Consider the following 26919-nt stretch of genomic DNA (forward strand, 5'->3'; position numbering starts at 1 on the left):
CATGTCTTGCTGTGACTTTTATTCCTACAAAATGGGCTACTATTGGAGATTCAAACGTTTTGGATTTATTTAATGTTTTCCAGATGAGTTGGTGGAATGAGTGCCAGTAATTCGTTTTTAAAAGCATTCCAGAATTAAATCAAGTGTCATTGTTCATTGACAGATCATGACAGGTGGAACAGCTTTGCAGAATGATTTCAGGTTTCATTCTAAAAGTACATTAATTCTACTGCTGGGAAGTTACATGTCACTTTTGCACATGGCCACATGTAATATATTTGGGGGGGTTAAGCTTGATATATTTACAAATCAACTGATGGGGCTTGGAGCAGAAATTGGAGGACTTGGTGCAATTCCAATGTACCAATACTTGTTGCAACTTTTATATGCACCATTGTATGTTGCTTTGGATTAAATGTTATTTGAACTTTATATGGGCCAAAACGTTTGAGTTAAATGGTAGCAAGATGTTACAACAGCCAATAAAAATGCAGGGTGGAGCCCTGACCCTCTGCCCATAAGCTTTCAACATTCATTAGACATGTGATCCCCAGATCCCGACTTGGATTGAAGACTTAATACCTCCGGATTAGTTTGACTTGACATGCCTTTTGTAAATTTAGCTGTGTTGCTAAGGTACCTTTTCAGTGAATTTATGAAAGCCAGCTTGCCTCAAGACCAGCACCTTAAATTGGCATAAGTGACAGATTTCCTTGAAGACCTTGACGTTATCAACAGGTACACAAGCAACATTGAATTCATTGTCATAGTAAAAGGGGAAAGTTGAGGAGGCCCACTCAAGGTTGAAAATTGACCTCACGAGCTGTAGGCCAAGCCAGCTGAGATGCACAGACTTCCCTGTTCAAGCAAGTGCACATAATTCCTTTAATTAGTGTTCTCTGGGTCAGCAGTTTAGGGCCCAAATTCTCCAAAAGATTTCCAGCTTTTTGTGAATGATTATGTCTGAGGGTGGTGTCCGATTATGACCAAGGGTGGTGCCACTGCAACAATCTGATTAATGAAAAAAGAATGAGGGTTTGCAGAGCCACAGAAATTAAACAAATTCTCAAAGAGAGGAAGAAACAGAAAGAGTACTGCTTTGGAGGGCGGTGTTTAAGGAACATCAGAGTGCAGAATTACAGGTATGAGCAGGAAGTCCAGTTCAACTGGGTTTATTACTCTAATTCAGTGGTTCTCAAACCTGTCCTCAAGTACCACCTGTCCTGCATGTTTTATATGTTAATGTGATTCAAATAAATGGGTCATTATCTAGCTCTGGCGAAGCCTGGTAACGACCATTCATTTGAATCAGGTGTGTTGGAGCAGGGAAACAACTAAAACATGCAGGACAAGAGGTACTTTGGGACAGGTTTGAGAACCACTGCAGTCTAATTCAATGTAACACAAAGGGCACATGTTCGGTAAAATGCACTACACAAAAATGTACAAAACTTAACATTCAAGACAGGGGCCATATCAGCAATGCTATCGACAACTACACATTTAACAAAAAGTATATCAAACAAAGGTAATTGCTAACTATTCAACTTCACCCCAGAACAGAAATCAAAGACATGTACAAATTCAGCAATTACTACAGCAGTACCGCCCCATACATACATCTTTTTTACAGGTGGAGTGTTCTGATGCTGTGAGAGGTAGAGGGACTGGAATTGGTGACAGATGCTTTGGCTTGCAGTTGAAGCATTTATAGCAAGGACGTAGCCATGGAGTCAACATTGGGAGGCCCAAATCTGTCTGGGGTAATTTTGTCTGGGGTAGATTTTATCTTGTATAACACAACACAAAAGCAACAGACTCATATAAAATGTATGACTTTATAATGGGTGGTGGTTTTGCCAGATTTTGACACGGCCAAAGTTTTGCACTTTGCAAATATTATTGACCCTAATTTGACTCCATATTTCTCCTTGTGCTCATTCAGCTCAGGTCAATCAGCAATCGGCTAATAATATTCCCTTTTGTGCTCGTGGCCTCGTGCCCTGTTCGAGCACATTTGCAGGCAACTTTTCTTGACGTAAGCAAATAAATGGGGTGCTAGTTTACCCATTTCAGATTGGTTTCAAACTTAGCAAAAATCAGGGTTGCTTTGTACGCGGCAACATTTTGGTTGTCCCCACCAAATTTCACTCCAAGGTTTTTTGAAAAGTTGGCAGCCCTGCATATTCATCAAAACGGACAACCATTCATAGGCTTTAGCATTAATTAATAGCAGAACAGTTTATGATGTAGAATAGGCCTTCATCTGGTGAGTAACTCGCTGCTAGTGAACGTTTTTACACAGCAAGCCTATTTTTCCTTCGCAAACAAAAATGGCTTCAAGGACGGACATCCTTCCGTCTTTCAGCTAGAAATTGCCACTCTTCTTAATTATCTCCGTTTGGTCAAAAATAACCCCCCAAAAATTTACTTTTATGCCTCCTTCACAGTTGTTAAAGGATAACGAATTACTTCCTCTTTGTTCCGTGTTTATTATTTATTTATATTTGTTTTGTTATTGTTGATTCTCTGTATACTACACTTTAATGTACTGCTGTACAAGTATAATGTATGCTGTTATTTGTATTTCTGTATTGTCACTAAGCATTAATCCTTATTTTATTTATTTTTAAGTAGCTTGCTGCTAGACAAATGAAATATTAGCCTACCAAGATGATTTAAAGAAGTTTTTGGCAGAACCTTACGTATGTCTTAATTCTGCTGTTATGACTGAATACCCCATTGTTTTTAGGATTAAGCTTTGGATAGTTCTTGGAGAATGGCAGTGTGCCACAGATCTTTTTCCCCCGAGATGCAGGCAGCCATGCTAAGTAGCGGGAATCCTTTGAACCCATTTCTATGTAATTAGCAAGTTCTTGGAAGTTTGATTGATTTGTCTGCTCTGCCAACAAATTAAACATTCACACGTTTACGAAGTTTGTCACTTTGTCCCATGTGGGACAAAGTGAATGCACGATTGAACAGTCAATTTAATGACATACATCAAAGAGGATAGCCTGCTACTTCGACGCAGCATTAAGTGTGACCACCAAACGTCTACTTTTCGCCAGAGCCATAGCAGAGCCATAGGTTTTTCTATGGCTCTGCGTTTAGCGAGGCTTTCACTACACTCTTGTGGTGATTTGTTAGAAGTGCGGCTTAAAATATTTGGACTGTACCAAATGTGACAGTGACGAAATGAATAAAGTTGAAATATGTTTCGACATGACAGCGTAAATATTTGATTTAAGTATATATTTACATGCAAATTACGTACAATTATCAGACGCGTGTGAAACTGTTTGCAACAAAATGTGTGTAATACAAGCATTTTTTGGTACAAGAAACCCTAAATGCGTATGACGTAATTTTTCAACATGGCCGATTCAGGAAACACAAACAGAGAAGTATATAAGGAACATATTCCTTATAATAGTAAAGCCAGGCCAGTGTCATATGAAAACATGCGGGCATCGAGTCATCAAGACTCGCCGGAAAGCAGAAAAGATAATTTTCGAAAGCTGAGTACGTCGGAATATTGTGAAAAGCTGCAAGGATGGATGTGGCAGTACTACACAGGATATGTTAACTGGCAAAGCTGGCTATCTGTCTCTGCTATGTCGTCTCCTCCTTATTTACCACAGTCAACGAACGAGACATCGACTTCACCACTTTGGCCAGCCGATTTGTCCAACTTCGATGCGCAAAACTGGTTCAATAATCCTTTCGGGTTACCTTTATCGCCATATCCACCTGCCTTCGTTACACCTGGTAGCCACACAGGCGATACTATTGGCAATGGACCTGTGCCAGCTTCAGTGCCCACACAACCGCAGCAGCAACATCAACAAAACGGCAATGCACAACGACCAGGTCAGAATGTTGTCTGTACGTTCAAAAATATTCGTTTTCAACTAATTGGTATGCTTGTCCAAGTGAAGTAGCTTACACAACTCTAGTTTTAATAAACGTTGCTTAGCCAAGTGTAGACTATGCTAACTTTTGCCTTATGTCCTCCAAGGTCGAGAATATAGTATTCCTTCCCCTCTGCAGAGGTTCCTTGCGGAAATGGTGGATTTTTTCATCCTGTTCTTCATCAAGGCCACCATAATCATCAGTATTATGCACCTGAGCGGAATGAAGTATGTACAGGAGTTGGACAGGAGACAAAATAAACACACAGCAAGAAAGGGAGAAAAGGCAACTTACTAAGTTGCTAAGTAATTTTTGATCATTGTGTTTATAGGGATATCTCCAAGTTTGCAATGCATTTCATTGTGGAGGAAATAGATGAGGACACATCCATGGAAGAGCTACAAAAAATGATGCTTGTTGCACTTATTTATCGGATATTGGTGTGTTTCTATGAGGTATGTTAACTTATATTACAATTGGTATCAAATGAAAATCTTGCACCATAACATGACATATCCTACCCACATCGAAATAATTGTTCTTCAGGAGCCAATGTCCAGGGCAGTCAGTGTTTTAACTTTCTGAGGTCTTCTAATGACACTCATGTTCCTTGTGCTCCAACAGATTGTCTGCATATGGGGGGCAGGGGGTGCCACACCAGGGAAATTTATCATTGGCCTCAGGGTGGTCACATGTGACTCATCAGTCTTGCTTCAACCCAATCGGGTCCTCGTCGTACCAGCGACAAATGTCTCCCTGACCGCGTAAGTAGTGACTCACAAGAAACCAACCTGTTTTCATTTGAAATAGTGGAACGCATAGGCTTGCTGTTGTAAACGCCTCAGTGCAATTGTAACAGGCCATAGTCGCACTGCTCATCAGTCCTCCCAATCTTTCCACTATCTGGTACTCGATCCCGGGATCTCTGACTCGCAAGCATGACTACTAGACAACTAGCCAACAAAAAAGCTAGCTAGTTTTTTTTTTTAAAGCTAGCTAGCAGGTGGACTGTATTTATACCTGAGGAATGCGTTTAACCAATTCACATTGGTTAGACATTTTCATTCTGATTATGTGTGTTGTTTTTCATGTCTTTCCTCAGTTCAACTGTAAGAGCCCTGAACAAGAACTTCTCCATCGCCTTCTTCTTCCCAGCCTTCATCACACTGCTTTTCTTCCAGCACAATAGGACTGTGTATGACATGGTGGCCGGCACCATAGTCGTCAAGCGCATGGGGGCGAGATGACCTCATGGTTAGAGTTATTAAGGTTAATGTCTAGTGCTAGTTCATGGCTTCCTCCAAAGCTTGAGTCTAGCACAGCGAGATGTGAGGAATGAAGGCCGCAAGGGGAATTGCTCTGCAACATCACTGAAGAAGCAAGCTAGTCTCTTAGACTCGTATGCTCTTGTAAATCGGACTATTTTTCTTCCATTAATGGTATTTAGAATAATTTCTTTCTGAAATTGCTGCTTGATTTGTTTTAGTGGCAAACTGCTATGGCAACCTGAAGTGGTCATGATACAATTTTTGTAATGCAAACGGTATTATCAGTGAGAACTGATAACATGTATTAACAAATCAATTTGATAATTTTGTTTAATTTTCCACCTGAAGCTGTGAACCCTGTGCATGATTTTGCAACTCTAAATGGTTTTAGCTCTAATAGTGCTGTATTTTATTACTAAATATGTATTTTATTGACATTTTGAAAGGAAGACTCATGTTAATTCTGAAATGTGTTACCAAGGTTACAGTTTAGACCATTGCTACCAAATATTATGGCCAGATTTATCAATCTTTTTTCATACATTTATCTCAAGCGCTTCATACAGTATAAATGTGCCATCATAGTGTTTGATATGCCTGTTAAGTCTAAGAGTGAAAGCATGCTGTTCTCTATTGCTTTAAAGCTGTTTTGAAATTTGAAAACCAATTTTAGTACCACTCTATGCTGGGTTAATTTTAAAGTATTTTATTTATTTAACAAGTGTGTCCCTAATGACAACTATAGCCAGTACACCTTAACAGCCTCACGTTAACAGGTGATGAAAAGATACAAGCAGATTCAAGCATAAAATGTCAAATTTGCCTTACAGTGTTATGATTTTGTAAATTGTATTTGTCTATTTGTTCCATCGGTACCAATAAATTGTTCTTTAGGGACAATTTGTAGATTTAATCGAATTGACGTGATATTTTGATGTGAAAGTGAATCGGTGTTTGTAGTAATGTAAGCACCTTCCCTTCCCATCATTCCATGCAAGATGAAGATGCTACAGGATATGGAATTTGTTTTTATAAATTCTGATTTTCCAGTTGGACAATGGTACATATAAACAATTTCCTACATCCAGGATTAAGTTTTTACTTAAATTGCTATGTGAAAGGACATGGATTATTGCTTACACATTTCAAGGTCTTTGTCAGAAACACATGGTAGACAAGGCACACAGTGTAATGAAATGCACCCTCAATGTCATAGGTATGAAAAAGAAAAGCACAAAGTTTTTGCTAGCAATGTACATTGGATACTTCCACTATGTTAGGATTACTCCATTGCAGTGAGCCATGGAAACAAGGTTCTGAACAAATGTGCAGTCTGGTCTACATACTGCCTGAATACGAGGAGAAGGGCACATCCCAGTGTTTGAGCAGTGTAAGTACATGTCTGTTAACTGTCTGTAGTAACAACAGAATCCTTTTGATGCTGAATATAATTTTTTGGAGCAGCATCTACTCATTTAACCTGTCATATTACCAATGACTGCCACCCTGTGCATTATAAAACCTCCAGGACGCTTAGACTACTCAAAACCAATACCCTGACATTTGTCCCAGTGTGTGCTGCCGTGTGTTCTGCCATTCTTTCTCAAGTGAGTATTGGAGCTTAGTATCCATTGCCCAGATTTGTGGCATGTGTTGCAGTGGTGATTGTGTTAGTTTTGACTAAGTGGCAGCCTCTGCTGACAGACACAGATGGTGTCTTCGGATTACAGCCCCTCAGAACAGCTCTGCCTCCTCTGATGCTGCCGCCATGTCGCCATGGTGACAGTGTTGCTGCGCGAGGAGCCCTTTGCACACCCCACCATCTCCCCTCGCCACAACTGAAACCCTGTGAAAGGACTAATTCATGAGCATCTCTATCAGTGTCCGGTGAAGCTGACTGTATATGCTCGCCTCAGTCTTTGATCCCCTCAGGGCCTGCAATCAATCCTCCATGTAGGGGAATGATCTCCTTGGGACTGGTTATAACATAAACCCAACTTTGCGAACCCCACTTTAGAACAAAGACTGTCAAGTAGAATTTGTGCATGCACTGTAGCGTGGCAATTCATATAGCATTTTATAGAAAACATGATGAATATTAAGCTTGCTGTTGAGGAAGAATACTTTACCAGTCACACACACAAGCAGACACACATCCTAATTGATCTGAGGAAACTAGTGTGTGTGACTGATCTTCAGACATGCCAGGGAACATCTACACATATAGAAATATTAGAATTTATTAGCCGGTTAAAGTTGTGTACTGGGTGTCCTTACCTCTCTTATACTTGCAGTACTGCATGACCTCAAAAAGATTGTCAATTATGGATCTGAGGCAAATATATGTTGACATTTTAACTTGTACCTGTAGATTTATATTGATGGAATATTCATAATTTTGTTTTTTGATCTTTTTGTCATTAAACACCTAGTGCAGTGGTTCTTAACCCTGTCCTCAGGGAACCCCTGTCCTGCATGTTTTAGATTTTTCTTGGCTCCAACACACCTGGTTCAAATGCATGTTCATTACCAGGCTTCTACGGAGCTAGATAACGACCCATTTATTTGAATCAGGTGTGTTGGAGCAGGGAAACTTCTAAAACATGCAGGACAGGGGTTCCCTGAGGGCAGGGTTAAGAACCATTGACCTAGAGTTTTGTCTATTGGAGCTTTGTTTTGTTTACTATGGTCTGGACTATATACTATTATGACACTCCAGAGCCTGTAATACCGTGAAGCCTGAAGACATGTACCGCTAGAGCTTAATGACCGAACCTTACAGCCACCAATATGCAGTAATGGAGGCCCTTCTCTCATTCACATCACTTAAACCTAATCCAGTCTCTCCTCTTCTTTTTTGAGGGACAAGAAGGGTCTGGTGCAGAGGCTGATAAGCGCAGAAAGACAGACATTGTGAACAGATACTGAAGACAAAGGCACAGATAGACAACCTGAGTATATGTCTACTAAAGATAATGGTCTTGAGAGGTGCTTGGCATTGTTTGACTTGGTGTTGACCAGCTTGGCCCATCTGCAGCTCAATGATACAACTGACTGGTAAAAAGACGCCACTGTTTACCTAACAGCACGCAACCACAACATTTTCCAAACTTTTCCAGACAGAGAGAGAGAGAGAGTACTGAAAAATTGAGCCATGAAATGTTGGGGAATTGTTCACATCAAAGACAGAGTACTGAGACGTGGCCAAAGTCTTCCAGTTTGTGTTGTGGTCTCTTCTAGTTTGCTACCGTACCCAACTAATGTACACGGACATTCCTTGAAACAAGTTGCCCTGCAAACACAATAGGAAGGATGAGGATTCAACGATACATTGCATGATGTGTAGTTTGATTTCAAATACGTTTTTGCACCTTTTTCTGTGTTTGTATACTCTATTGTGTAACATTTACCATTCATTTACCATTACTTTGCAATTCCATTTTACAGGGGAAAGAGAGAGGGAAAGAGAGAGAATGGGGGGTCTCTAAAATGTAGGTTCCCCTTTTGTCATTTCATGGATTACATCACAAACCAGTTTTGCACTGAAGTGTGCTGCCCTCTGCTGGTTGTGTATAGAAGAGAGAGAGAGACTTCACAGAATGGGACCAAAAGTAGTAAAAAATATTTCTAATAATTTCAAACGTTTTGAAAGAAAATAATATTGTTGATTCTTTAGTCTCTACAATTATGGCTGCTAATGTCACCTATAAGGTTGTACTGACAATGACTGGGACACACATTAGTCACTTTACTTATTGTAAGGAGTCTTACATAAAACCATCAGCTCAAGCATTCAAAACAAATTGTAGTCTGTTCTAAGTTGTAGGTTACTGGAAACTGCCTCACTCCTCCAGTTCTGAACGACAACCTCCTCTTTCTGCGGCTCAAACAGCATACTGAAGACAATGTGCGTAAGCAGGGGCCGGCTATTTTCAGCTGAATGGAGAGTCTTGGCTCTCAAACATGGGAAAAATGCCTCCACCCTGGAGAAATGTGGACCCAGACTCTTTCAAGGACATTAAAGCACATGCAAATTGTTCCACCCATTGACAAATACGAAAGGGGCGAATCACTTGGACCTTGGTAAAAATATGAAACGTTCTGATAAGTGTTATTAAACACAGTTCACTAGCTGTTGTCACAGTCCCTGACTAGCCTACTATTTGTGAATCCCACAAAGCCCTGCAGGCCTTGTTGAAGACAAAAACGAAATTGAATTCCTGAGGGCAGAAACTATAGGCAAACATCAACAGAACATCTATCAGTCTATTTTTAGAAAACAAAAGATTTTAAGAAAAGATTTGGGTGATGCCTATCAAGTAATAAGAATGTTTATCCGGTAACGGTCCCACAGTCTGAACATGCATAAAAGTAACTATTTTTAAACGACTATCCCACTGCCAGACCAACTCGAGTGTGTTAAACAGGTCAAACGTAACCTGTTTGACCTGTTTGACCGGTCAAGGTCGTTCAAAGACAGCTGCAGCCGAATCCTTTCCACCTCGGAGAGTCAACTTACACGTAAACTCGGTCACCCAGAAGTAAAGCAACAGAGCCATTTTTTTTGGTTTGTGACCGTTCTGCGGTGTTGACGTGAACTCTGAGTGGATAGGTGAGATTGGTGGCACTTGCCTGCCGACCTGCTTGTCACCTTGATCACTTTCCCTCTGCTGTTGAATTCCCCAGCACTCAATGGGATCTTTCAGCCTGTCATGCTACACCGCCATTGAGAAGTAGCCACACAAGCACCCATCTACCCATCTTTCTTAATGGGGACTGGAGACTGTGGAGCCACCCCTTGTTGCCATGGCAGCATCGAGTTTTCGCATTCCCAACACGCGCGCAGAGCGCGCCATTCGTTCTGAGACCGACCGCGCCACAACAGAGCGAGTGGCCGCTGCTCTCCCGGGGAGTCGGGCCAGGTTTATTTACCCGTTCCTCTGATGGGCGAGACAACGCTTAATCCCAGCTCCGACCCCGGTGCTGAACCCCCATGCTGAAAATGAATGGAATGTGACCCAGCATGGTAGCTCTCCTATGCTTTCATTCACATCTCCACCCGAGGACGCGTTTAACTGTGTTTATGTGTAGATATTTTTTATTACAAGCTACATGATACCAGTTACAAGTCGTATAGGCAACTACCCAAATATATAATAAAACAAAATGAAAGCAGTGGTATTCCACTTCCCTTTCACCCTGCTATGGGAAATTCTAGGAAAACCGAATGTACTGGATTATTCAAAATGGGATTTTGACAAGCACCGGGTGCCAGTCTCCTTGTCAAACAGAGGGTTAATTATTCACAAAGAACAAGCACAATTTCTCTCAATCCAAATGTGTGTTGTGTGTATGTCTTTGTATGTGTGTCTGTATACATGTGTGTTTACTGCATGTATGCAGTGTTTTGGGATGTGTGCCGCATGCCTGGACATGTCTGCTGTTCAGTAGGAGCAGAGGTGGCACACACAGTCCTGCTAAGAGCAGAGAGAAGGACGACAGGAGACTGGAGACGGAGGGCCTACCCAGGTGGACATGGGATACAGGCAGTCTGGACCGTGAGTAACAGGGGTTGACTAGTGTTGTGGGGCTAATCTTTAGCAGACAAGGTGCCCGGATTGCTGTGGAGCTAGTGTCTCATTAGCTGTCCTGATGCCATGTGTGGCATTAATAGAGAGTTTCCACTTACCTTTGTGGATAGGACAGTGTGATTTCTGTGCTCCTAAGTGGTTTAATCTGGCACTGGGCTTCACAGCGTAAATGTTGCTTTATGTAACCCGCAGCAACAAAACACCCTTGGCTTTTCAAGGTGAAGGTAAAGTGTGAGCGTGAAACAGAGGGTGCTTGACTGTGTAGAGAGCTACAGTGGAGCTTAAAATAGAAGAGCAGACACACATTTAAGGACAGTGTGTGCCATTTGTTTTTCACAGTGTGTAAAGGTACACATAAGAGGATAAGAGCATGATTCATGCTGGGATGAATAACACACATGCAAAGGTACTCTTACACATACACACACACACAGATTACTACTAAATTAAATATTTCACAGATAGCTTTGGATAGACACAGTATTAGAGGTTTGGACAAAGTTGCAGCAGTATTTGTAACTTTAACAATGTGTTTTGGAAAGCCTTCCTTTTCATTTAGGGTTCAGCACTTGTGGAATGTTATGCATGCTACAGTTGTGTCTGCACTTTGAATATGAAACACATGAGGAACTAGGTCACCAACAAGCCTCCTGGCAGTTGTACACACACCCATCACAACAGTACAGTCATTTACACAGAGGCGTACAGCACTGTATACAGCACCACTGGCTGCCTGAGCTTGACCCAACGTTGACCCCCATTAAGGAAGCCCCCCACCTACCCACTCAGGGACCAGACAGGGAGGCAAATTGAGTGGTTCCAAATGTGCCTTTGGACCCAAATGTACTGCTGTGTTCTCTTATTCTTACTGGTCCACTGTCAGTGTAGTGCTGTCTTGTATGGTATTCACTTGAATATTAGCGATAATATCGCGATGTGACGACGACATGACGGCGATGTAAAATTAGAAAATATCGTGAATATCGAATATAAAATAAATAAATAATCTTTTTAGTTTTTTTTTTGCTGGTCCTTGTGTTGCTTGTGTTTTAAGATCACCGTCTGGCTCCTCTGTGTTCACATACACACACAGACAAACAAACACACACAAACTGAAAATTGCACTCGCACATGCACTCTCTTTTGCTCTGATTTTGTCCTGTCACATAAGGACCTTTGCATGAATTGTTCCATGTGAGGTCCATTTTGTCTAGTTGAAAGTACCATGTTATGGCAACTTCTTAAATTTGCCCTACACATTTTTTACTTTGTAACAATAGCTGTTCTATCTAAATTGTTTTTGTTGTTTTCTAATGGAGGCAAAAGAAAATCTTTTTTTTATTTTTTTTTATTCAAATGCAAACATATCGGGGTATGTATTGAATATTGTAAATTCTTTGACAATATCGAGATATATTTTTGGTTATGTATCGCCCAGCCCTACTGTATAGTAGTGTACAAAAAATGAAGTGAGGATACTATGGTTGTGTAGTAAAATAATGTAGTGAGGATAATGTATTGAGAACTATATAGTGAGGATCCTGTATTGAGGATAGTGTTGTGAGAATAGTCTAGTTAGCGGTGCATAACCACAACAGCACGTCACAGGAGGAATGACTCACAGGGACAGGATGGAACTGCACTCATGTGACAGGTTTCTCACAGTTAATAGCTTCATCATGTTTCAAGATTTCAACGAATATTTGTGTGTCCCTTATATGACCTGCTTGTATCTTGCAAGTGCTGTCCCTATATGTGCTATAGAAGTACTTTATACTCCACTGTGCGTCTCTCTGTGTGTGTGTTTTCTTTGAGAAACATTGGTGTTTGTAAGTGTCCATTAAATTACCTGACTGTCTTTCTGATGTGCTATAGAAGAACATTATGTTCTAGAAAATATTTGCATGTGTGTGAGTGTATGTTTGTGAATGTGTTTGTGTGTGTACATGTGTGAGTGTCTTCCTCTATATGAATCAATGTGGGAAGGAAGTATATAGATATATGTGCACATGACCTACCTTTATTTTGGGCTACAAAAGTACACTGTGTCTGTGTGTGTGCCTGTGTGTGTGCTCATGTTTGCGTGTGTGTGTTTGAGTAATGCACAAAAAAGGAATCTTGGACTAGCTCTTCAGTCTGTTCTCTTTGTTTCCTTCAACCTGCCACTCCCAGACCTCTCCTTCCCACACTTGGTGTCCGGGTCTGGGGTACCTCAGCTCAGTGAGGGCCTTGCCCTGTAGAAGCCAGATGCTATTTGTATATTGCTTTGGATAAAAGTGTCCGTTAAATGAACAAAATGTTCAACGAGAGCTGGTGCTGCTGGTGTTGGTGGTCTGGGTGGCTGCTGTGGATAAGGAGGCCAGGCTAGAGGAGGGTCCCAGTACCAGGGTGCTGGGTGGGGGGTGTTTATCAAGCCAGCTCTGCCTGCTATGGGTGATAGATCTGAGGAGCAGAGAGGACGGAGGCCTGGGGTCCACAGAGGGGCAGGTTACTTCAGGTCAAGATCAGCTGGGTCATCTGCCTCTAAGGCTAGATTTCAACCAGCAGATTTGTCTCTGCAGATAAAATGTATATAGCAGTGAAATATTGAACAGCTTTAAAATGCTTGTCTGTTTAACCCTCTGTGAGACTGTGTGTGTTTGTGTGGATGTGGATGTGTGTGAGCATGTGTGTGAATGTGTGTGTGTATTTGCGATGTGTGCATATGTGCCAGCCAGTGTGAACGTGTGGTGCGTAGCACACACAGCCGTACTCACATCCATATGTCTGTATGAGTAAACCTTCGCTGAATCCCCAGCTCTTTCCACCTCCTCCTCCCCCCTCTCCCTCCCTCTGTCTTCCCTCCCTACTCCCACACCCCTCCCTTCTTCTTCCGCCCTCCCTGTGTGAGCGTAGTCTGGGCGCGCTGCCAAGTAGTGTTTTTTTTGAATGAATACCCGATGCGGCTGATGAAGCTGGCTGGGGGAGGAGCTGTGTCAGTGGAGTACTGAGAGAGGGAGGGTGAGAAAGTGAGGGAGAGGGAGGGGGTAGAAAGAGTGGAGAGAGAGGGAGGGGGGAGAAAGAGTAGAGGAGAGAGGGAGAGAGAGAGGGAGGGAGGGAGAGGGGAGGGAGAGGGAAGAGAGAAAGGGGGAGAGCAAGTAAGAGAGGCAGCGATGGAGAGAGAGAGGAAGAGAGAGAGAGAGAACTGGCAGTCTGGTGGCCTTGCATAACACACGTTGGAGCTGCCTTGCACGCAGGACTTCATGTGAGCTTCACCAGAGAGGGGGGACTTCCTTTATCGTCAAGCCGTCCTCAGCAGAGTAGTAGGCAGAGGGTGCTCAGCTGGGAGCCTACAGGGGGATGTACCACTGAGCTGGACTGCCGTAGAACCCACACCTCTGGCACCGACCTGCACAAAGGAAGCAGTGAGGAGGACGAAAGCACGTCCACAGCTCCCAGGCAGCAGAAAGCTCAGGCTATGCTTAGCAAGCAGAGGACTATGGACTGACTGGTAAGCTTATTCCTCTCAGGCGGTAGGGGGGGGGGGCTTGTCATTTCTCGTTTGTCGCCTATCTTTTACAGCGTAGTATTTTCCTCCCTGTATTCACCACTCCGGCACTGCTGTTCTGATGCCCCTAGAGGCCAGCCAGCATCTGTTAATCTCAGAGGCTGAGGGCTGGAGAGGCAGAAACAATGCTCCTGGTTCACAGGTTTAATGGAGTTTCCCCCTCTCTCTCTCTCTCTCTCTCTCTCTCTCTCTCTCTCTCTCTCTCTCTCTCTCTCTCTCTCTCTCTCTCTCTCTCTCTCTCTCTCTCTCTCTCTCTCTCTCTCTCTCTCTCTCTCTCACTCGCTGTCTCGCTCTCACTCTCTCTCTGTCTGTCTAAGGATCTGTACATTGTGTGAGTTGTTGGCTGCTGCAGCGGCTCTCTGGAGTCATTGTGGAGACAAACAGGCAGAGCTGGAGCTGGGCTCTCTGTCTGCCTCAGACGGAGAGAGTTAATAGGGCTTGGGTCCGCCTCTTAAAGGGACAGGCACCCCTCTTTGGATGCACACAGGCAAGGGGGAAATGGCTCATTGGAGCTTCAGAGAACTGGTGACACACTAACGAGCCTTGTAATAAGGAAGGAGCTTGTTTGTGAGGGAAAAAGAGTAATACTATTTGATCGAGACAGAGAGTGAGTCTAGCGTGTTGACTCTCTGACCAGTTGTGTGCATTCTGTGCAGTCTGTAGTTCACCGAATGACGATGATATGTGTTTCTAAGTATGCAAAATTGGATTTCTGATACTAACTGCTTCGGTGCAACCCGCCACAAGAGGACGCAGGATCTGATTACTGGCTTGTTTACCCTCTACGTTCCCAGAGTTTGGTCTGTGAGTTAATAAGTGAACCCTGCTTCTCACCTCAGTCTCCACACAGTCTCCACAGTCTGCAGAGATAGATCAATGCTGGGCCGCAGCAGTGTGGAACAGAGGAGAGGAGATGGGATCAGAATCAAATCGTCATGGTGTCTTCACAAGACACACTCACACAAAGGGCTCGACTGATGTTAACACCCGAGTCATCCAAGGCTTAAAGCCTTGGATGAGACGGTAGGGTGTGTGAGGTCCCAGCAGGATTTGTGTATGTGGAGGCAGACAGCTGCGGATGGTGACTGGGAGGTTATGGAGGGTTGTTAGGGGTTTGGGGCTTGGGAGCTTGTACCCCCACCCCTTCCCACCAGCAGACACCCTACTTATCACCTGGGAATGTGTGAGAGAGGAGTTTACATTGATGGTCGGTCAGGACACAGTCTACCATATACTATATATTTTTTATTTTTCCATTCAGGTGTATTTCTGTCTCTCACACACGATTTCTCTCAATTCAATTCAATGCTTACTCAATCATCTCTCTCTCTCTCTCTCTCTCTCTCTCTCTCTCTCTCTCTCTCTCTCTCTCTCACTCACTCACTCACTCACTCACTCACTCACACACACAGAAGCTCTTACTGCACACACACACACACACACACATACACACTCTGACGTACCTCTGTGGTTTGTGCAGTTTTGTGTGTGTGTGGGAGTATGAATGAGGATGATTGGATGAGGTCACTCTACCATTCTATTTGACTAAAGTGGCAGAGGTAGGAAGCTTCAGTGTGTCATGATCTTCACTGAGACCCGCCTGTCTGTCCCTTTCCACACAGGAGGTGTCATGGGTGACAATCTGGAGGCTTCCCCTTTTACATCCTACATGTGACGACTGTGTGTGTGGCTGTGTGGGTGTGACTGTTTGTTTAAGACTGTGTGTCTGAAAGTGTGTGTATGACTGTGTGTCTGATAGTGAGTGTCTGACTATATGTGTATGGCTGTGTGTATGACTGTGTGTCGAACTGTGTGTGTCTAAATGCAGTCCGTTGTTCTCTGTGGTGTCATTAAGGGTGTGTGTTTGTTGGTTTCACTGTTCTAATTATAACTGTCTGTGGAAAATATAGCAGGCTGCCTGCTCTGTGTATGTGCTTTCTATGCTCCTGCTGCTTAACCCTTGTGTTATCTTCGGGTCATTCTGACCCATCAGTCATTGTGACCCACCGTCGTATTGCGACAAATTTACCTCATACAAAAACAAAGTGAAGCATTTTCTTTTAACTGTCGGGCTGTCTCAGACCCCCCACATTGGAATGGTTAAAAGAAAATTATTTGTATTTGTTTTTGTATTGGGTAAAATTGGGTAAACACAACGATGGTTCGTTATGAACCTTTGGGTCATGTGACCCGAAGGCAGCACGAGGGTTAATACTTTTCCCAATTGTGGATGTGGGTGGACGTGTGTGTGCACGTGTGTGTGTGTGTGCGAGTGTGTGTACTACACTGCCTCCAGAGCATGTTGAGAGAACCTTCTATAGTTTAGGACATACTGTACTATAGATAGCAGACTGAGACTCCATTCCTTGTACAGTGTGTGTTGTCATGTTGTGGTGTGTAACAGGTTTGTGTGTGTAGTGCCCTGCAAACAGTGTTGTTCTGCCAGTGAAAAGTGAAGCATGGGGTTGTGAAGGTGCCGTAGCCATGGCAGGCTTAGAGACTCAGTTACCGTGTTCCCTGGGCGTCGTTAGGGCTCTGGGATTATCACACTGTTGTCATGGTGTTGCCGTGGCGGGGTTGTCACGGCGTTGCCGTGGTGATATGTCTGTCGTGTGGTTGTGTTGCTGATGAGGGATCTCTCAGGGAGGAGGTGTGTGTGTGTGTGTGTGTGAGAGGGGGGGGGGGGGGTGACTACACCACTGTGATGCTGCAGGCTCTGCTCAATGTGGGTCAGGAGAAGCAGCTTTCTCTTTTTGCTTTACATCTCTGTGTCTGTCTCTCCCTCTTCTTCTTCTTCTTCACATCTCCCTTTCCCTCCTCCTGTCCATCTCCAATTCCTCTCCATTGTCTGTCCCCCCTCCCCTCTTTCTACTTCTCTCTCTTTTCTCCTACTTGCCACCTTTTTCCCTCTGTCTCTCTCCTCCCCATCCGCTCTCTCTCACTCTCTCTCTATGACTCTTTCCTCTCCTCTCTCTCTTCGTCTTCTCTTCCCCTCTTTCTCTCTCTCAATGTCTCTCTCCCCTCCCCTCCTCTCTCTTCATGTATCACATACTCTCTTTCCTCAACATCTTTCTCACTGCCATCTTGCTTTCCTTCTGTCTACCTTCCTCCCTCTCTTACCCTACCCCCTCCCACCCATCCACACACACAAGCACCCACAAATACACACATCCTCCATCAAGAGGATTATTAGACACCATGAAATCCATCCGTTCAGTCATCCAGTGTTGTTTGATGTATGGACGAGCCTTTATTCTGCAGACATGCCCCTTGAACATGATGTATAAATAGAACGGTAAACCACAGCGGCGACCTCAGAGGATCTCAATTTGTGCCCATCAACCTCAGGCTCCATGACTTTGACAAGGTCACGGCATCCATAGGAGAAGCAGCCACAGTCTTTATCTCAGGGCACAGCCAGCTAGATTAACCAAACGTAACAAAGAGGAGGTGCAATAGAGGAGGGGGGGGGGGGCTGGTAAAAGAGGATGGTATGTGTGTTTGTGCGTGTGCGTGTGCGTGTGTGTGTGGTGTTTGTGCATGCTTGTGTGTGGTGTGTGTTTGTGCTTGCCTGTGTGTGTGGACTTGAGTTTGTGTGTGTCCTGCCCTCCATGTAGGTGTCCCTGGCTAATGAACGACAGAGAGTCCTGTGCACTGAACCTCAGATAAACCTGCAGGAGACACACACTCAGAGGAAGGGAGAGAATGAGAGAGCCGAAAAATAGAGGAAAAAAACTGACAGAGATCAAGAAGAAGGTTATGTTTGTGGGCACACATTATTAATATCTCTGCGTTTGTCTGGGTGTGTGAGGGCTAGTAATTGCATGTGTGTGTTTTAGTGACTATACCCATTTGTCGATGCCCGTTGTGTGCTCCAGTGGGTTTTTATGCCAGTCAAACACGGTTAACATTGACAGGGCCTCCTGTGGCTGAAGCCTGTGGCTTGTTGGCACAGTGGTGCTTGCTAACCCACTTTCTACAGCTCTACTGGGCCATTCCCTGACACAACATAGGCCCGAACCACTAGTGGGTGCAGATAAAGAACTAATTTCAGTGTTCACTGAACCCAGCCTCCAGGATACGACATACACTACAACCAATCTGTTATAGAACCTACTCATCTGATACAAAGTTGTATCCCTTCGTCATTTGTACACTGCTTTTACTGTACAACACCATCATCTTTTTCATATTGAATAGAAAGAATACATCAAAGTGTATTTGTTTACATTGATACTATGCGCTCCGAGTACTATTGTTTTGCCTGCGACATACACAAAGAGAAGCTTCTGTCAAGAAGTAGGAATCGATATCTGCAGTTTGAGCTCAGATGAGATAACAGCTGCCTCAGTGTTTCAGTCAGAGACAAAAACAACAGGCCTCCAGTCTCTGGGTCTTTCCTCAGGAGCTTTGGAGCTGTATGGTGCTCTCTTTACCCGGGCCCTCCTTCCCTTTTCTCCTCTGTATTCTCTGCTGTAGAGTGGAACTGGGAGTCTGATAACAGCCCACAGCTACAACTACACACTGCTACAGTGGAACACTCTCTCTTCTTCCACTCTACGAGTAACTCGAAAATTCCTAGCTCGGTTTCTAAATGAAACAATATAACCGGTGCCTTGTGAAAACACAGATGATCCAGGAAATGTGTGTCAGCATTTGCATGCTGTGTCTCACAGAAGCAGCTATGAGAGAAAGCATGATGAGGTGGATGACTGAGGAGAATCTGTCCCTGGGGAAAAGGCACCCATTGGTTTATCTCGTAGTTCATTGGCTACTTGAGGTAAACACATTCCAGATGAATCTGGCGCCACCTAGTGGTGGACATTAGAACAGCATCTTTAAGTGTAATTTGTGAATGGGGGATTAAAGAGCAATGATTCAATAGCTGACTCAATGACATGTTGACTGACTTCCAAAGCAATACTATCTCATCTCTCATTTTCTCCTTTAAGCTGCATCCTGTTTCAGTTGCATGTTCTCCTCTGCTCCCCAGATTTGCACTGAGCCTGTGGAGGGAGCCGGCCAGACAGACATGATTCCTCATGAAGTCCATGGATCTCCTCCGTCGCCAGGTGTGACTCCCTGCTCCTGAGGCTGAGGTCTGGAACCAGCCAGCCGGGCAGACGGTCCTCCCTCCTCCCTCCAGCACCACACAGAGAGAGGGGCACAGACAGATAGTAGTACTGGACAACAACAAAAACACGACGAAGCGCACAATGAAGTCCGCTCAGGAGCGGAGTAATGGCTGCCTGCCTCCTAAGAAACGAGAGATCCTCGCGCTGGAGCAGCGCCCGGTGGTCGTGGCCGCCGCTGCGACAGCTGCCCCAGACAACCAGCACACAGAGAACCTGGCGTGGCTGGCCAGCGTAGCCAGCGAGCGCTGCCGGTCCACCGAGACCAGCAGTCCCCGGTTTCCCGTCTCCTCCCCCTCCTCTTCTTCCTCTGTTGCCCCCTCCCTGTCGGCGGTGCCCCTGACCTCCCTCCCCACCATCTACCCCACGACCCTCACCCAGCAGGGTGGCACCATACAGTATGCCCAACTCGCACCCAACGTCCAGTTTATAAGCTCCGCCCTCACCGGGCCCTACGCTGGCTACATCTCTTCCCAGATCCTCCCCACTAATGCCATCTCCAACCCTGCCTCTGGCCCACAGCGCCCCCAGCTTGATGGCTACACCACCCTGGTCTCCCAGGGGAGCAAGGGCGAGCAGCAGCAGTTCCAAATCAGCCTCTCCCCAGACCTGGCTGTCTCCTCCACCCACGTCTCCAGCCAGTACATCCACCTGGACAGCACTCCTCTGACCGTCTCCGCCCCCTCCGGACACCTCCAGCTCCACCCTCACTCAGGGGTCCTCCCCCATACCCTCACCCTCGGCCCCTCCCAGCTGCTGGTGCAGTACGCCGACGGCCCCCCAGCCAAGAAAGTGGAGGGGCCCAACAAGGGTCTGGTAAACGGAGACCTGGAGTTGGGACTGGGTAAGCCAACGGCTGTGGTGAAGGCAGCAGGAGCTGGACATCCACTTAACAACCAGCAGCAGGTTCATGGCTATGAGGCCAGGCATATCCTGCTGCCGGCAGACTATGGCCAGGAGGGCTCCGGCCTGCAGACCTCCCTGGTCCTGGTGGCCAGCCCCCAGCCCAGCACCGGACCTGAGCTGGACACTGGCCCCAACAAGATCATCTCCTCCCTTGTCCACACTGACAAGGGGGGCATCTGCCTGGGGAGGCCAGTCTCCAGGACCTCCTCCTTCTCCTCCCTGTCCTCCTCCGACACCCTGAAGCCCTCCACCCCCCACACGGTCATCCAGACCTCTCACCCTGCCGAGGATCTGCCAGCGAGCCTCTACTCCTCCGGCCAGACCCCTATTATCGGCTACATAGCCAGTACGGGCCACCAGCACGCCGTGAGCTACCACGCCACGCTGCCCCAGCACCTGGTCATCCCTGGGGGCCAGTCCCTGCTCATACCTGTCAGCAGCGCCGGTGGCACCCGAACCTCAGACCTGGAGGTTCCTCGCTCCATGACAGCCACGGCCACCACCCCTCAGCTGACTACCGCCATGCCCCATGCCTACCTCGCCACTGCCCTGGCCAAGTGTGAGTTGCTGGGCTCCGATGGACACCAAACTCCTCCTGTGGTCCAGGCCCAGGTTTTGCCCATTGTCCCTGTAAACTCCACCCCTACTGTGGTAGCCTCGTCCTCAGTCGCGGCCCCAGCCCCGTCCCCTGCTGCCCCTGTCTCCATCCAGGCTTCCTCCACCTCTCCGGCTGCCCTGCCTCCTTTCTTCATGCGCGGCTCCATCATCCAGCTGGCGGACGGGGAGCTGAAGAGGGTGGAGGACTTGCGGACCGAGGACTTCATTCAGAGCGCTGAGATCAGCAGCGAGCTCAAGATCGACTCATCTACCGTGGAGAGGATCGACTGCAGCCTGACGCCCAACGCTGTGGTCATTCAGTTCGCTGTGGGGGAGCTCAAGGCTCAGGTAAGCTACTGCCGGTGGAAGGGGAAGCTGTTGAACATAAATCATGCAGGGAACCATTGTGTTTATGTATGTGAAATCAGTATAATGCGATTCAGGGGCATAGGTTTTATTATACAAGGGTTGAACAAAAAAAGATCTGTCCCGCCCACTGTTTATAAAGAAAATCGTATTTAACAGCCACATCCTCAGTTATAAAAAAAGCTGTCCCACCCACATTTGAAAACAAACCTACACTCCTGATATGATAACACATTGCAACAAGGAGCATACCTTTATGGTTCACATCAGTGATAACAAATATACAGGTGCAATGATGAAAATTCTGTCAATAATCCTGTGAGTGTGTGTTCCTGTGCAGGTGTGTGTGGAGGTGCTAGTGGAGTACCCCTTCTTCGTATTTGGCCAGGGCTGGTCATCTTGCTGCCCTGACCGGACCACCCAGCTTTTCGAGCTGTCGTGCGCCAAGCTGTGTGTTGGCGACGTGTGTGTGTCCTTGACCCTGCGGAGCCTGAGGAATGGCTCCCTGATTGCCGGCCAGGGGTCAGAGATCAAGCTGAGGAGCAGCCAGGGCCCGGAGCCCTTCCAGGGGCCTGGCCAGTGCTCGGACTCCCCTGTCAGGACCAGTCCCAATCATACTGCACATAAAGCAGCCAATGCAGACTGTCTGGAGAAGGATAGAGGCCCAGGCCCAAGCACGGGAACCACAGGGAGCGCTGAGCTGAGACAGATCGAACAGAGGAGAACACAGTCGGCCGATGCGGACAAACCGCTGGGCCGTAAGCGGCGCTGGTCAGCCCCGGAAAGGGACCAGACAGAGAAGGCGGAGGAGGAGCCGCCCATGACGCTGCCCAAACCCTCCTTCCTCCCTCACGAGGTGAAGGTCAGCATCGAGGGCAGATCCACCACTGGCAGCTGAGGACTGGGAAAGTGTCACTTCTGGGGAAAAGAGGATAACAAAAATTGAATGTTTGTGATATATCGTTTGTGCTTTTCTTTTATCTCTACCCTTATTCAGATAACTGTAATATAGAGTGAGTTTACACAGTATTTACATTTGTATTGTTACATACAGGCGAAGTTAGGACGTTATGGAGGTTAGTGCAATTAACCCTGAGAAAGGCCAAGAGCAATGAGCTGGCTGGGGACTGAGCGTAGAAGCCACACATCCAAGATAAGCTCACCGCTTGACACCAATGATAAGATGAGTCTTGTGATACAACTTTTTTTAACAGACAGACCAATCAAGCAATGTCACATGTAGTTCCATGTGTTTTTCTTGATGATAGTATGGTGCTGTCTGTCTGCGGTGTGTGGTGAGGGGAAGGGGGGACAGGAAGGGGGAGGGGGGATGACTGCTCCAGTAGCACTTTACCTTGCACAGGTCAGACTGACGGAGACACCCCTCTGGTTATCCCCATGGAAACACATTAGCAACTAACTGGATTGGCGGTGATGTCATCCCTCCTCTTTTTGGTATTTAGGCTGCCCCCAATACCAGTTGTGTGTGTTGTGGTGCTGTTTCACAGACAGGGAAGGAACAGGTGTATGTTTGTGTGTATTTGTTTTGTGAGTGAATGTTCAAATGTGTGTGTACACAATGTGTTTATACATGTGTGTGTTTGTGCTTGCATGTGTGTGTGTAAGTGTGTGTAGCTCTCTGGCTAGAGTGTGTCCCAGTCTCCTCTTGAGCATACTGGCTTTGAGATTGCAGGCCAGGATAGGTCTGAATGTACCTCTTAACCATCACACTGTATCTCTGTAATACTGAGCTACAAACATGCCCGTCTCAGCTCGATGAGCAGATTGATGGGTTTCTAACCCCTTTGCAGAGATGCGCGCACAACTAGGGGGCAAAAAAGCAGCAATGTTCACAGCATTTCTAGCAGAGAAAAGCTCCAAAGCAGAGATGACAAGGAGTTGTTGTGAAGTAAGCTGCACTAATTGCCAAAAAGATGGATGGATATAGTTATGGAGGTAATTCAATGCATCTAATGATTTGTATGCACGCAGATTCTCCTTTGTATAAACACTGGGCCTCTTTATGAGATAGGTGTATGTATAGGTAGGGCCATATGACCATTGCCCACTTGAACATCTAAAACACATTTATCGTCTTGAATAGTGTAGGGATTACAAACAACGTTGTTTGTCTACGTTGTTTTCAATGGCTGTTTACAATATTCTGACTTGCTAGCAAAGCAGTTTTGCTCCCTTGATGTGAGCGCACCCAGTTATGCGTGTGTACAAGAAAACCTCCTATAATAAAATGCTAATTACTGAACCCAGATATTTTGCTATATTATGACATTTCAGTCGAAAAACACAAATAAAAAATTGTGGTGATTTGATTTCATGAAGGCATAATCCTGTGTGGATGTAGCACGAGATTGCAATATTGTGATCAGGTAAAGTGATCAAACCCCTGGAGTCTGAACAATGTTGTGTGAAGATTAAAAATCCAATCCACTATTAGACCCTCCCTGCTCAGGCCCTGTTCCTGTGTGCAATATTGATAATATCTTTATTTACGTAGGTCTAGTTATCATAAGTTATCCCCAGATCATGGCTCTGCATTGTTTTGACAATGCAAATGCCCAGTGACCTGTGTACTCCAGTTTAATCTTGGAAGGAGAAACGCCATTCAGCCTTTAGTTATATTTTGATAGCTTTAATTCTGACACACAAGATGTCTCTGTCTTTCTATCTGTAGATGACCCTGTCTCATCAAAACCTGTACTCTCTAAACTGACACAGCCAGAAGGGTATACTTGTACACTTGATTCCTGACCCCTGTAATCTCTGTTAGATGGATATGGTGTTACCTGTCACCGTTATTACAGAACAGCCAAAAATAAATCACACATTAAACAGTAATTACTCAGGAATGGCATGTGTGTGTGTTTGTGTGTGTGAGCGTGCATGTGTGTGTGTATACTAACCAGCAGCACTTTTATGTAACTAAGGGTGAGAAGTGGAGTCTCCGTGCCCCTCAGTAATGTTATCATGCCAACTCCCTCCTGTCCAACAGCTAGCCAGCTCCAGGAATCAGAAGTGTGTACATATCAGATCATGGGTGAGGTGGTGATGGTCATCGCAGTGTAGTGGTACATAGGAAAGCACATCTATCAATCATTGGTCAACATGATCCTGGACTGACCACCCTCTCTGAACTTGAATTTGGCCTGATACATTTGTGTTTCAGAGAGAAGGGAAAGAGAGAGCGAGAGAGAGGCAGGCAGGCAGGCAGGCAGGCAGGCCGTGTGCGTGTAATGATCAGGTCTGCATGGGCTCTTCAAATCATTCCATTTTAGGCCATTGGTTTTGCTGTGGTCCCCCGCTGTGTTTGTAACCATTTCAATAGAACATGTTGAACTAAATGTATGAATGTGTGATAGGTTTCCAGGAGGAACAGCTTCTGATCGAAGCATTTCTACATACATCTCTGTTGTAATCAACTTGCACATTTTGAAATGAATGTTAAGATGAACTGCAGTCTAAAAGCAACCCCGGTGACAACATGTCCGTTTATTTGTTGTTTGATCTGACACCTCTCTCTTATTGTTATAGTGGCTAATCAGACTCCTGGACTGTTGTTTGTGTCTTGTCGGTGTTACAGGCAAACTGCCAGACAGACCTCTCAGGACTAGACTCTGCCCTCTGACTGTTCTCCGTAAATATATATATATATATATATATATATATATATTTATATATTAATGTATATGACTCATTGCTATCATCGTACTGTCTGTGTCTTAGTGGCTATCATTCTGAGTTATGTGTAACAGTGTGCTGTAATGCTGTCACAGGAGCATCCCTTATTTGCTTCTTTAATGACACAAAGTTTTGCAAAATCCTGATATCACCCCAGAATTCAGAACACACCTCATCCAATATGCACCAATGACAACATTCTTAATTTAAGCTTTTCATTGTGAGTGACGAGATTTGCGTTGAGTGGTGATAATTTGAGTTGTCATGGATATTTGATGTTATCGTCCTCAGAGGCCTCAGTGTTTCAAATGGAAATGATTTATCGAGTGTGGGTTCCCCCTAGTGGTAGGCCAGCAGAATAGCACATTGGCAACTGGTTCCAAGAAGGTAGGTGGTGGTGGTGGCAGTGGTAGGAGGGGGTGGTGGGGGTTTCTGGTACTAAATATCTGTAACCTTTGACGCTTCTGATTATTGTACAGTACTTTTTCATTTCCCTCCTCATGTTCACAGAGAGAAAGAGAGAGAGAGAGAGAGAGAGGGAGAGAGAGAGAGAGAGAGAGAGAGAGAGAGAGAGAGAGAGAGAGAGAGAGAGAGAGAGAGAGAGAGAGAGAGAGAGAGAGAGAGAGAGAGAGAGAGAGAGAGATTGTATGGAAAAATGGAGCAATGAAATTTTGGGGAATTGTTAATCACATCAAAGACAAAGTTTAATGGTGGCCAAAGTCTTCCAGCTTGTGTTGTGGTCTCTTCTAGTTTGCTACAGTACACAACTAATGTACACGGACATTCCATGAAACAGGTTGCCCTACAGACACAATAGGAAGGATGAGGACTCAACAATACATTGCATGATGTGTAGTTTGATTTCAAATACGTTTTTGCACCTTTTTCTGTTTGTATACTCTATCGTGTAACATTTACCATTCATTTACCATTACTTTGCAATTCCATTTGACATGAACTCAAACCAACAGAAAACCAGAGGAATGAAGACTTTTCTCAGATCAGATTTGTCCTGTTTTAAGTCATCGTCCCCGATTTGATGCCATTTGCAGGTTTTCTTGTTTGAGATAATGAGATCATTATTTTAAATGTTTGATTTTAGATTGATCAAATTTGTTCAAAGAAATCAAACATATAAACAAGTGTATTGTCTCTGTATACTCCTGGTAATAAAATAACAGAGCCCACTGGTATACTTCTATGTTCGTGCTTTTATCTTGTCTGCCCAGAAACACCACTATACGATTTATTTATCGAACACCCAGTTCAAACACATGAATCACAACCAATAAAAAAGCGTGTGCATTTGTTTGTTTTTGTGTGGGGTGCATACGTTTGTATCTGTGTGCGTGTTTGCGTGTGTGTGCATTCTTGTGTATTTGTGTGGATCTGTTTGTGTGTGCATGTGTGTCTCCCTCCCTCAGAGCAGTGCAGCGGCAGCTGCAGTGTAGTAGCAACAGCAGCAGCACTGTCACTGGTCACCTGACACAAGCTGATGTCAGATGGACCTATTGGAGCGCAGAAGCTCAGCACATCTACTGACCGGTCCAGAAACAGGAGAAGAGAATGTAAACTACACCCCAGTATCTCACAAGATGGAAGATTAGAAAAGACCACTAGTTAACCACAAACTGCACGGTTTCTCTCCTGTAATGAATAATAATGAATTCATCCACTTCATTAGAACTATTTATGAGCTGATGTTTAGTATCCATTCACAGTCTAAAACCATAAACTATCCATAACCAGCAACTGCAATTAAGTAATCCTCAAAAAACAGTGCGCTACCAAAATAACCCACTGGATGGAGTAAGAGTTATATGATCTACTTGTGGTTTGCAACAAGGTCTTTCTACAGCTGATTGCATGAGTCAGAAACAGGACAACATGAACAATTAACA

The 26919-nt window shown here is 45.0% G+C and overlaps 2 protein-coding genes across 3 annotated transcripts; both read left to right on the forward strand.

Annotated features, from left to right (window-relative positions):
* Window positions 1-3127: 3127 nt before the first annotated feature.
* On the forward strand, window positions 3128-6110 carry LOC134024255 (protein FAM8A1-like). The gene is made up of 5 exons (XM_062466836.1): window positions 3128-3873; window positions 4022-4142; window positions 4247-4370; window positions 4540-4679; window positions 5018-6110. The coding sequence occupies exons 1-5, from the start codon at window positions 3378-3380 to the stop codon at window positions 5160-5162; spliced, it is 1026 nt and encodes a 341-aa protein (XP_062322820.1). The 5' UTR covers window positions 3128-3377; the 3' UTR covers window positions 5163-6110.
* Window positions 6111-10678: 4568 nt separating this feature from the next.
* LOC134024256 (ataxin-1-like) lies at window positions 10679-22574 on the forward strand. Of its 2 annotated transcripts, none has more exons than XM_062466838.1 (3): window positions 10679-10741; window positions 19315-21304; window positions 21663-22574. In XM_062466838.1, the coding sequence occupies exons 2-3, from the start codon at window positions 19538-19540 to the stop codon at window positions 22218-22220; spliced, it is 2325 nt and encodes a 774-aa protein (XP_062322822.1). In that variant the 5' UTR covers window positions 10679-10741; window positions 19315-19537; the 3' UTR covers window positions 22221-22574. The 2 variants fall into 2 exon arrangements, with proteins under 2 accessions (XP_062322822.1, XP_062322821.1); XM_062466837.1 differs by lacking the exon at window positions 10679-10741 and adding an exon at window positions 13902-14264.
* The last annotated feature ends 4345 nt before the right edge of the window (window positions 22575-26919 follow it).

Source organism: Osmerus eperlanus, chromosome 7, assembly GCF_963692335.1.
Source record: "Osmerus eperlanus chromosome 7, fOsmEpe2.1, whole genome shotgun sequence".
Classification (NCBI taxonomy): Eukaryota; Metazoa; Chordata; class Actinopteri; order Osmeriformes; family Osmeridae; genus Osmerus; species Osmerus eperlanus.